The sequence below is a fragment of the Rutilus rutilus genome, assembly GCF_951802725.1.
Source record: "Rutilus rutilus genome assembly, chromosome: 18".
Lineage (NCBI taxonomy): Eukaryota > Metazoa > Chordata > Actinopteri > Cypriniformes > Leuciscidae > Rutilus > Rutilus rutilus.
In genome coordinates, this window is record NC_140231.1 from 4131526 (window position 1) to 4143980 (window position 12455).

Here is a 12455-nt window from a genome sequence, read left to right on the forward strand (position 1 = left end):
GATACTCTGGTGTCTAGTAATGATGCTCATTAAATATGCCCCTCGATCTGAGCTGCATCAATCACATCGGGTTATCTGATATAGGCGGGCCAGAGGCGAGATGACGACAGCGCTGTGACGTCGAAGTAATTAGTAAACATTGCAAGATGGCTATGGATGAACACCAGTTGTTTGAAACGGCTTTGGCCGCTACAATGAACGAGTTAGACTTGGCTTTTTATCTAAAAGAGGAACAGAAGACGCCGCTCGAATCGTTCCTTTGCAAGAAGAGCGTTTTTGCTGTTTTGCCGACCGGACACCGTAAGAGTCTAATCTACCAGTTAGCTCCGCTGGTAGCTAAGCGTATGGGGCTTGTTGTGATTGGTCGTAGTGTTATCCAATTGCGTGCAGTGAGATTTTCAAACGCATGCTTGGTGCCGCCCCTCGAGCTGGCCGGTTTTCATTAGTCAATGCCAGACCATTAATCTTTTAGATTTAGGTCTGGATTTCCAGGCTAATTAATGACACAGACGGAAGCAGGTTTATTAGGCTGCTGTCTCTTTAAGAGCTAATGCAATGATGATTCACATCCCATTTCTTTCTCAACCATTTACGTTCACTTCAGACATAAAATACTTCCACTCTATAATGGTTCAACTTCGCAACTCACATGTGTACCGAACTGTACGGCTCAAGGATCATTTATGAGTGATCAGTTATACCCCTATTCATGTCATGTAATATTTTAGAGTGCAGATATGGTTCGGGTTGTTCCTTCACAGTAAGGCTAACATTTTGTTTTTGCTCATCATTCATCAGAGAAAAGTATATATCCAAAGGAACAGGACACCTCTAAATAAGCTGTATGATTCGAGGAATAATCATTCATGTCTAAAGTGCAGCAAAATCAATACGGGGAGAAATATTCACCAAAGTTTACTGTTTAAGGTAAAACATTGAAATCCCCAACTTAAGGAATAAATCCTCTCTCTCTCTCATCCCTAAAAATGGTTTAGTTCGATGGTTAATTATTTCAGCTCAGTCAGCAACAAACAGCAACAAACCCAATACAATTAAAGTCCAATACAATAAAAAAGGTAATTGCAACTTTTTATCTCACAATTCCGACTTTATAACTCACAATTGCGAGTTTATATCACGCAATTCTGAATTGCGAGATGAAAAGTGTCTCTAATACATAAAATAAGTAAGCTTGACCAGATTTTGAAGGTAGTAACGTCGCACAGTTCTTCAGCGGCGATGTTAGCGTGTCGGCCTTCAGGAATCTTAACCCTTCCAAGAATCTTAACTTCTCCCAGATTTCTATCTGTGGGACAGGATTAATACCTGAAGACTAGAGGACTACAAACAATAAATACTGTCCTCCCAATGGAGATCCTGCAATCCACAAGAAGTTCCCGAGGAATGCGGTTCCATTAGCCGCGTTTCCACCGCAGGAACTTTCCCCAGGAACTAGGAACTTTGGGCTGGTACTCGATGTGTTTACACCGCAGGAACCAGGGTCTAAATGAAGTTCCGGGTAAATATTTCCCCCTCCGATAGTCCCTGCTCACGAGGTAGTACTTTTTCAAAGTTCAAGAACTTTCAGGGGTGGGACTTGTGCGCTGCACAAGCTGATTGGTTGTGTTCACGCCGCATTTTGGTTGGATGACTCCACGCAGCATTTTCTTTATTTTTAACCTCCCTTTTAAAAAGTGGCTTCATGCAGTAAAGTTGTCTGTCTGCAAATATGGAATTTAATAAAAAAAAACTGGGGGACTGGCGACGAGTTTCAGGCTTTATTATTGGGGTATTTGTGGAAGAGGAAACTTTCTGCGCGTTCGTCACAGCCATCTCACGGCCAATGTCCGCAATAGCTGATAACATACAATTTTATATCTAACGTTAGCATTACGAGCTCTGAACACGCTTTATCAGTGCTCATCTCTTTTCTGCCACAGCTTTTAATATTAAGTCATTATGTTTACACATTGTCATCTATTGCAAGGCAAACCATGTTACAAATTTACTATTTAACAGGATTGAAATAGCGCATTGAGGTTGGTAACAAACAACTATTTACAAGACTGTCACTATTTATGATTGATAGACGGGGTTCAGGCTTTTTTTAAGAGTATTTGCGCAAAAGGAAATTTTTGCGCGTTCGTCCCAGTCATCTCACAACGTAGCCTAAATTTGTCTAATTTTATACGCATACGAGCTTTCTGAACACGCTTTAGTATCAGTGCTCGTCTATTTTGTTATGTTAATTACCTCGTTAGTAAACCAATAACTGCAGCACAGTTTGAATCTCCTCCATACTTATAAATGTGGCGCTCAAAACTGATTACTGTCCGTCGCAGACTGGGAGGTGCAGTTGCGCGCAGTTGACCTTCCCGGTACTTTAGACCGCGGTGTAAACGCAGAAAGCAACCGGTCTGGGGCAAAAAAGGTTCCTGGGAAAAAAGTTCCTGGGACAAATTGTTCCGGGTAATTTCGGTGGAAAAGCGGCTTTTGTTATTCTAATTGTATGGACCATTTGGTTCACACCTTTATAGACACAGATAAGTGAAATACTTACAATCTTTCAGCGATAAACTTAGACATGTTACAGCTTTTAAGTGATTATAAATGGAGTGCTCTCTGCGAGCTTTATAATCCATTCAGAATTTGAATAAAAGTTTTGTTTTTGATGCCGCTAAGAGGACCAACGGCCACGTCACGCCTCACGCACGTTTCCGAAGTGACATCCACATGCAAATGCAAGATTCACTCTCAAAACTACAATGATTGAAATACCAACCAATGGACGGAACAAAAATATAATGTCAAAATAGATTTTTCATACATTAAGGTTAGAGTGCATTAAAAAACGCATTTGATTTTGCACATCAAAACTTGAAATGCTGTTCCAAGTATTGTAAAAGTAATGATTTTTAAATCTCTCACTCTACATTTCTATTCTTGTTATGGTGGTGATTATATTATATACCTTTGTTCTATTGCATAACAGGACCTGTTAAATGTTACTGTTTTTTTCATTCATTTTGGATGTATCTATTTTTATTTATGTTCTTTGGAGTATTACTTTTTGGTTCAGTTTGGATAGCTTTTATTTTTAAACATATTTAATATATATTCATATTTATATTTTTATTTAAACGTGCACTACATTTTCATGGTTCAGTCAATACCGTTTATTTTTGTAGTAAAGTTCAGCACTATTTTACTTTGAGTTTTATTAGTTTTAACGATCTGTTAATTAATTGGTTATCAGCAGGTACAGCCTAATTTAGTTATCGGTATTGTAAAATCTGACCCCCGCTTTCACAGACAAGGCTTAAGCCTAGTCCCAGACTAAAATGTATTTAAGTGTATTTAACTGAAAGCAACTTGCACTAATATATCTTAAAATATGTCAGTGCCATTGTTTTCTCTCATTGTTTTTTTCTAAGGCATGTTTATAAAAGCTACTTAAATGTCCTAATTAATCCTGGCTTAATCTAAGCCCTGTCTGTGAAACCAGGCCTAAGTGTTTAATACTCTACGACAGTAAAACAGAAATAAAGAGTAAAATATCAACTCTTTGAGCGTGTTGTGCTGATCCTCCTGATCACATCTCTCCAGAGAGGGCCTGCCTTCTCCAATGACCGGCTTGTTTGACCAATATAGAAATGCTTTATTATTTATAATAATGCTGATTTCCCACACATCTCAAATCATGGGTCCTTTATTGACCAGTATCAGTAACTCGATCCAGTGTTTTATAGAGAGTGTGCCGCAGGCTATTAGTGATGTTTATAGTAATCGACTTGCTTTCTTACACGAGCAACACGAGCTAAGGGTTTTCTCAGGGTAACGGATGTCCATAATGGCTCTTCACAACACTGAAACCTGGATCACATTTCGATTCTGGCTTCCTAGATCATGCTGTTCAGAGAAACGCTATGAGGATGCCATCAGTTTGCACATGAGCAGCTGTTCATGTGGTTCATGTGGTGTTTTGTTCTGAATGACGTAAAACCTGCTGCTCCATTATTTTTAAAATGATTGACTCATACGAACTGGAAATTGCAGTAACACAAATACAGAACTGAAATTAAGAGTGACACATTAATATTAACGCTTTATATTCTATTTATTAAAGAAAAAAAACTTGCTTTGTGAACTGTGCTAGACTAACTGGGACTTCTCACATCACTTAGCCTATATATTGTTGCCCTTTGGTTAGTTTAATTGCTTTCATTGTTCTCCTCATTTAAGCCACTTTTGATAAAAGCGTCTGCTAAATGTAAAATGTGAGACTAAAATAACTTTATTATGTCTGGATGAAATACCAACTTGTGTTCCTGGAGCTCGACTGGTACAACATGCCGCTATCAAATCAAGGTCATGGGTTTGATTCCCAGGGAACACATATACTGGAAAAATATAGACTTATATGGTTATTTCACCCAAAAATGAAAAATATTCCATAATTTACTCACCCTCAAGCCTTCCTAGGTGTATATGACTTTCTTCTTTCAGCCAAACACATTCGGAGTTACGTTAAAACTCAAGTCAGAGGTCACTCTTCCGCCAGAACTCGACTCGCGTACGGCCGTTACCGGAAGCTAGTGATTATAGTTTATAAAGTTATAAATATGGATATTTTTCTAACACAAATGCATGGCTTCACTTCAGAGGGCCTTTATTAACCCCTGGAGTCGTATGGATTACTTTTATGATGGATGGATGTGCTTTTTTGGGCTTTAAAATCTAAGGTACCATTCGCTCCCATTTTAAAGCTTGGAAGAGCCAGGATATTTTTAAAGGATAATAACTCCGATTGTGTTCGGCTGAATGAAGAAAGTCATATACACCTAGGATGGCTTGAGGGTGAGTACATTTCGGGTGAACTAACCCTTTAAAATGTACTGTAATGAATAAAAATGACTCATGAATCAAATGCATACATGCGGGATGTGGTTTGCCAGCGAAGTAGTGGGATTTCCCTGCCTCTGCTTTTGATTTCCCCATTTCTTGAATCCCTATTATATAGTGATCGGTTGTATCCCTTATTTATTTAGGTCAATAAACATTTTTCTGACATATTAAAACATGCATTACAGAGTAGAGCGGTAATAATTGGATTAATATTATGTTGGAATTTTAGGTCTAATGTTCATAAATAGTTGTTAAATGTTCATAAATGTTAGTTTTACTAGCTAATTCTGTCCTTGACGTGATTATCTATGGTCAGCGCAACGCACTGTCACTGCCACCACTCTTTTTAATCACACCAATTCAATTTTTTTTCCTGTTATAGATTTTATTTTCAGCTATACATTTTTCAGTAGTGTGCGTGACACTACGACTTACTCTGGATTAAGACTGAATCAAGACAAATTTATCAGAATGGATGGATAAAATGGGTTTAAAATGTTCGACAGCTTAGGGCCTGCAAATCATATAAATAAATTCATAGTAAACAAGTTAATTGTTAAAAAATATATTTAATTCAGTTTAAACAATTAGGCTACTTTCTCTATTTTACTGTTCATTTTATATGAATTTTCAGTTTTTTTTCTTTCTACATTGTCTAAATATTTACACATATGTACATAAACATTTCGAAAACGTGTCGAGGTCAAATATCACATAAAAAGATAATTTATTCTTAATATTCACAATATGGGATTCTAATCAGCTACTCATTAAGTCATTTTACTGTAATATAAGAAACAAATTACTGTAATGCAATGTTTCATGTTTTTAGCATAAAATAAATTAAATTCAACAAATAAAACCATAATGTATAAATCTTAACAACTGAAAAATTACATTTTTGAAATACATTTTTTCTACATTACTTTCTTTCTTTCTTATGACTTTGGAGTGAAATATGACTAGGACAATTTGACAAATGAAGTGAAAATTCACCCCTGTATCAAAGCACAGAAACAGAAAGGGTCTAAATCTGGGGGAAATAACAACATGGTAAATCAATCTGATAACCTTGAGCTATAGAGCTTGCAGAGTTGGTCAGATTGCCTTCATGCATTGTAAGTAAGCTTTTAAATGATGTGTCAAGTGAGCTTTTATGTTGTCATCTGAGCGGTAATGAGGTAGCTGCTTCAGGCAAAAGAGTAAAAACACAAATAGCAAAACATAATAGCAACTTAACCTGCAAAAGATGAATTAAAATACACAAAACTTTGGCTTTGTTGGACTGGAAAAGCTGAACCTACGGCAGCATTCAATAGCAGGAGGTTAGGGGGTGTTCAGAACTTTAAGGGTGTGGTGAACAGGACAAGTTTTACACACACACACACACACACACACACACACACACACACACACACACACACACACATATATATATATATATATATATATATATATGTATGTATGTATGTATAAACCTATATAAACAGATACAGTCTAAGCTAATAGACTCATAAGTGTCTTTGTTATATTTATTCCGATGTGAAAACATCTGGATTGACCCTATTACTGCAGAATAGATGCCTTATTACCCACAGCTGTCAGGAGACTTTACCTAACACTTGAAGAGTTGAATACTCTGCAACAGTTGAACAGAAATAAAGAGATACATGTATAATATCAACTCTTTGAGCGTGTTGTGCTGATGTGTAACTTGATCCTGCTGATCACATCTCCAGCCTCTTTGTTCAGACCAACCAGCGAAACATTCTCAAAATACATCCCTGAACACTTTCAGTAGGAGAAAAAACATTAGGAAAAGTTCGTTAAAAGTCTTTAGAGATGTCAATCGGTGTCAACTTACATAGTGTTTGTTGGGGTTTCTTCTCTTTTGCACATCTTGAACAGTTACTTCTAGTACAGTCCGCCGTGGCATGTTGTAACACTCTCAGACTAAAAACAGATACACAATAACGTTCAGAGCCACAGCAGAAAATCTGATAAAGTTTTCCGCATGGATTTATAGTCATTCGCTTGTTTGTCTATCCGTTTCTGCGGGTTTACAGTCCACGTCGGATTTCCTGCAGTCTGGACCGAGTGAACTCCCAGCCTATCCCAGCTCACCGACTCTAATTTAATTAAAGCCCACCGTATTCACACATCCTACTATGGGATTACTTAGCTCATGAATATTAAATACGTACCGCGACGTTCGCCCAACAACCCTCACTGATTGGCTGAAGGGCAGCCATTGGTAAGTGGGCGTTCGCCAGCTTCCGAATTATTTATTCCAAATATGGTGAAGGGTTGCCTTATAAATATTAATTAGGCTACGTGACTAGACGATTACTGGGAATGCCAGTACGACTACATTTATATTCATGAATTAATCCTTCGCCATAGTATGATTCGTCATTTAGCTCTCAGATGAGACCAACCCAGTGGGATATCACTTAAAGGGAAAGCGCTCAATAATTTGATACAAATGTAATTTTTACCCTGTGCATATAGCTCACGGCAAAAATGTTTCCCGTTTTTTTCTTTCTTTTTTTTTTTGCAGTGAACATGAACTGTGTAACAGCAGGAATACAAAACACAAGGCCTGCCACAACATGTCCCCCCCACTCCTCCATATTGTTCATTCACAATTATGCAGCATCATCCATGCTTTTTCTTTCGTGGGATGCCTGCAAAATAGTTACCATAACAACGTGTGTAGTTATATGTGCAACAAATTAGCAATGCGACACAAACTGCCAATTCTGGGGACTGATTTTTTATTTTTTGAGAGAGAGAGAGAGAGAGAGAGAGTGAGAGCACATATCTTTTTTACGCAAGGAAAGCATTAGACATAAAAAATAAAAATAAAGAAGAAAAGGATTGAAGATTGATGCTAGAGGTTACAGTAAATGGCATATGGTGGGATGCTGTCATGCCAGTATACGATTTGGAAAAATATGATTGAGATGTATTTGAAAACACGGATGTCTTCAAATCAAATACATTCTCATTAAAACTACTAGTAAATAATTTGATCACAAATCTATTTGCAGTTCATAGTCTGAGATTTTTTTTTATTTTCACATCATTCAAATGTAAATCAAGTGAATTAAAATGTGTGAGAAGGTGTGGGGTAAATCTGAAAAAGATAATAGGCTAATAATAATAATAATAATAAGAGGATAAATAATAATTATTATTATAACTGTTGTTATTTCCCTATTTTTCTGTAGATTTGTGCTGCCATCTTGTGGTACATTCATGAAATAAATACTTTGTATAGCTGATAAAAACAGTCAATTTGTCGTGTTATTTAAATTAAGTTTTAAAGCCATGCACTATAATTCCTAATGAAAGCATTTAGGACCACTGATTTAATCGTCCATAAACGTGTCTCATATGAAGTGCGATGGATCAGAGCCATCACACATCTGGAGTTCTAGGTGTGAGGTGATGCCAGAGAAGATCTCCTGTTGTGGTAACAAGTAGCCCATGGCCTGTCCCTGAACAACAGAGCCAAAGTAACCATATGGACGGATGTTGAAGATCTTCACACAGTGCACTGAGGAAAAGACACAGAATAAGTAAGTAAATAAGTAGAGACAGTAATGGGGCGTTGGTCAGCATTTCTACTAACAGCAGCTGATGTAGAGGGAGGATAATATGGGTCACAGACAAAAAAGTATGTCTAGTTTAAAAACTAGTTTAAAATGCATGTGCCCAAGTCCATATAAATGTAATGTAACAACATATGTTCCTAGACAGATGGATAGTTATTTTATTTTGTAGTGACACAGATTTTATTTTTCATGGAAGTCATTATGTCATATACCTTTGTTATAGAGTTTTACACCATCATATTGAACAGAGTCTCTCACTGTTCTCCCAACAGGACCACTGAGGTTTCCAGAAAAAGGAGCGTTGATGATGCCATAATCACTGCACACAATATCAATTCCCTTGTGGATACCTCCATCACTGAAGATACAAGAGAAATCACGTGTCTTAAAAAGCAACAACGAAGCAAGAGTTGTAGTTACTGTTCTGGAAAATGCGAAAACAAATAGAAAAATGTTTAATGTATAAAAGTTTGTAAGGATTCTGATTGGTCAACAGAGCATTTCGGCCAAACTAAAATCCACAACATTATAACAACATGATACAAAACACCTGTTTATCATATCATCATGCAGGACCGAGGTATTTTTGTTGCATATCACGTTCTGTTATGTCAAGAATGCCACTTAAGGAATTTGCTTAATAAAATGGTGCTTTGGAGGTGGTTCCTCAATTTCATGCACTTTGATTTCACAGTGGTTGATTATTGAAGCGGACAGATTTCATTTTTTTTCTTTTTGTTAAATGAAGGTCACATTTTCTCATTATTATCATCATTGACAAATGACAGAAGACATTTGCAAGTTTTGATTCCTACAATGGATTTGGACGTCTTTTTGTTTTCTGTCTTATAAAGTGTCCCATTTCTAGCCTGACGTCATCATACTCAGATTCTAGTCAGAATATGAGTCTGAAACTGCTCCATTGGGTTGTGATTATGGGGCGTGTTTCAACCGAACCAGGAAAGAAAATGCCTCTGCACTCAATTGGATAGACTACAACCAATCAGAGCAACGGAGTAAGTGACGTATGTTTTTCATTCATCTTTCCGATCGACAAATGCCTTGATCGCGGTTCTCTGTTCCTCTTTTAAAATCAGTGCGCTGTCGACATCTTCTATAACAGACGCGATGGCGGAATCTACACATCTCAATTCTCCAGCGGCAGCCATCTTTGTTGTAAACGAATTCAACCCAAGCGCTCATTGGTGACGTGGATGATTACGTTACTGTTGATCATCTGTCCATCATCGTATAAAGCCCGCCCTGGCAATTTGATTGGTCCGAACAGCTCTGGTTCGAGCATAGTTGCTCCACAACGGATCAAGTCTAGACTGAACTTCCCTGACCTCAAATGTTGGGGGCGGGGCTAAGTTTGGCTGGCATATCCCATTTCTATTACGGTGTGAGAAACTATTACAAACAATTCAGTGTGTGATCAAACTGAATTACAAACAATTTCAGATCTTTTTGCAAACACGTTTGACTGATTGATCTTGGATCCCTAATTCTGATTCTGAAATGCTGATAGAAAACATTCAAATTGATTGCTGAAATATTATCAGAGAAAAGGATTCTCAGGTCGATAAACGTTCCATTTACATATAAGGATATGTCAGTAATATTTTACTGGGGTACAGCAGTATTTCTCTGGGGCTTGTCCCCCAGTACAAAGGGTCTAGAGACGTTCCCGCCGCCAGACCTGTCCAGCTTGATTGACTCCCTTCTTCCACCCAGGACTCTAGCTCTTCCTCCTTAGCTGGTGGACTCCTTGGTTTTGGCCTTGCCTTTCTTGTCGCCCCAGCCAAGGTTTTCCAATCCTCAGCCTCCACCTTAGCTTTCCGATCCCTCGACTTCACTGTGGTCCTCCATCCTTTTGGCTCCACCAGGGTCCTTCGTCTCCCCGGCTCCACATTGGTTGGCCTGGGCAACTACATAAGGACATTTTACTGGCTGCATCTAGCTCTGAGGAGTGGGATGTTGAATATGGTGATGTTTACACACATAGTGACAAGAACCACACAACCTGTCCATCACGGGTTGAATCATTCGCCTTCTTTTATTTCAGGTTTTCCACAATGAGTTGTAGAGGTCCTGCAAGCTTTTATATTCTGCTCATGTTACAAACTCTGTGACAGGTAATTTTTCATCTGCATCGTCCTGTAGGGGGACATATCTACTCTACAGACCATGTATAATTTCATTCATTGCACATCATACGGTTCTGCAAGCAGATCTAAACTGAATTTTTTAATGTTATAGGTGAGGGCGTGGGATCAACTCCTGAAGCAGTAAATTTAGTTACTGGGCCACAGATTTTTCCCTCTGTGCCACCATGTCAACGGCTCGCTCTATTGGCCGTTCTATGGTGAGTATTGTTGCTACGGAGTGGCATTTGTGGATAAACTGGATGGGGACACAAGGTTTTTAGGACTGTTTGCTCCACTAGAAGCTGGGCTCTCCCTTTTTAATCAAGCACATGGTACTTCTCTCGAAACATTAACAGCTTGTAACTTCTGCCGAATGTGTCACTTTAGGTCTAACTAACCCTAAAAAGGGGGTTATAATCCAATTTCAGAGGTATCCACCACGCTTTAACGGCACACTAGTAAACAAAAAGTGCAATCTCTTTTGAAATAAGGGGGCATAAAAATGATTCCCCTCCCCTTAAGATTTTACAGCTATTATTTTCTAGTTTACAAAAAGGGCAGGGCAGGGCAGGGGTTCCGCACCTATGGACTCTGAAAGACCTGTCATCTCACTTGGCGCATAAATTGCCTGGAGATGATGGCAGTACTTCTGCCTTTTCAATAGCAAATTCTTAAAATGTGAACATACTCGTGTCTTTGAGTCAGAAGCGCCAGAATACATGCGAAGATGGAATTGCCCCACTTTTTAGAATAGGCATTTGTGCACAGGTTGGCCTTGTACTCTCACAAGTTCTGGAAACAGTTCTCCGGAAAATGCGAATTTTTTTGTTGTACTGTCCTGGAACAGTGTTGTAAATAAAGCAGAAGCACTGTTTTCTAATTGTGTCCTTTCTTTTGGAAGGCCAAACAAAGTAGCTTGGCTTTCGCAATGAAAAACACATTGTCTCCATGACATGGCGGCGCCGGCGGCAACAATAATACAGCGAGAATAAAAGTTCTGCCTTCTTTCTTTGCGTATACATTTGGGCGGTGTTATGAAACTCTGCCCCCACACACTGACGTAGATTTGTGGGGCCGTGTTTGAACGAAGCGTTTTAGGAAGGCGTGGCAGAGCCTTAACTTTTATAAAGTATAACTCTTTAGGTCTGACACTTTAAGCTTTGTAACTGCAGATCTTATGCATGCAGCTACATAACACACTAAAGAAAAAGGAAAACAAGAAATCGCATCATATGACTCTTTTAAATAAGATGATTACTACATAATAAAAATATAAAGTACTACTATATTCATTAAAACATTATTTTATTAAGCAAATTCATTAAACACTATCCTTCCATCTGTTAGAATTAAAGTTCACATTTAGCCTCTAGGTGCTGTCATAATAAAAGTCACCAATTATTCCAAAATATGCTTAAGTAACTTGTGGCATTTCAGGTGTTTGGATAAAATGGATGATGTTTCAGGAGGAATGTTGTTTCTGAAATACCTTCTGGAGTTAAAACCACCACAACCATAGCTGTCACAAGCTCGCACTCTGTTGTGATGACTGCCAGCACACAGCGTACCCCACACTGCAGCTAAAAAAGGGGCAAATAAGTTATTCTGTCTAATTTTTTTAAAGTAACCTATAAACATTTAGTCAAATCTAGAATCTCGTCAAATAGTGGAAAATCAGACCTGGTGTACAACACTGGCGCGATATCTCTCCCCGACATTTATCCTTTAGGTATCTGCCCTGACAAATGTTGGTATTATGCTGACAGATGCCTCCAATGCTGGT

At 38.2% G+C, this 12455-nt stretch overlaps 1 protein-coding gene across 3 annotated transcripts in view; it reads right to left on the minus strand.

The window, feature by feature from the left end:
* The window catches only part of sh3pxd2b (SH3 and PX domains 2B), a 58877-nt gene extending 51802 nt beyond the window's left edge, over positions 1 to 7075 (minus strand). For 2 of the 3 annotated variants that reach the window (XM_084386853.1, XM_084386852.1), the window contains exon 1: positions 6770 to 7045. In XM_084386853.1, coding sequence (XP_084242979.1) covers positions 6770 to 6841 — 72 coding nt within the window. In that variant the 5' untranslated portion in view covers positions 6842 to 7045. Of the gene's footprint in view, positions 1 to 6769 lie in introns of all 3 variants that reach the window. The other variant, XM_084386851.1, reaches the window with a different exon arrangement.
* Between the last annotated feature and the right edge of the window lie 5380 nt (positions 7076 to 12455).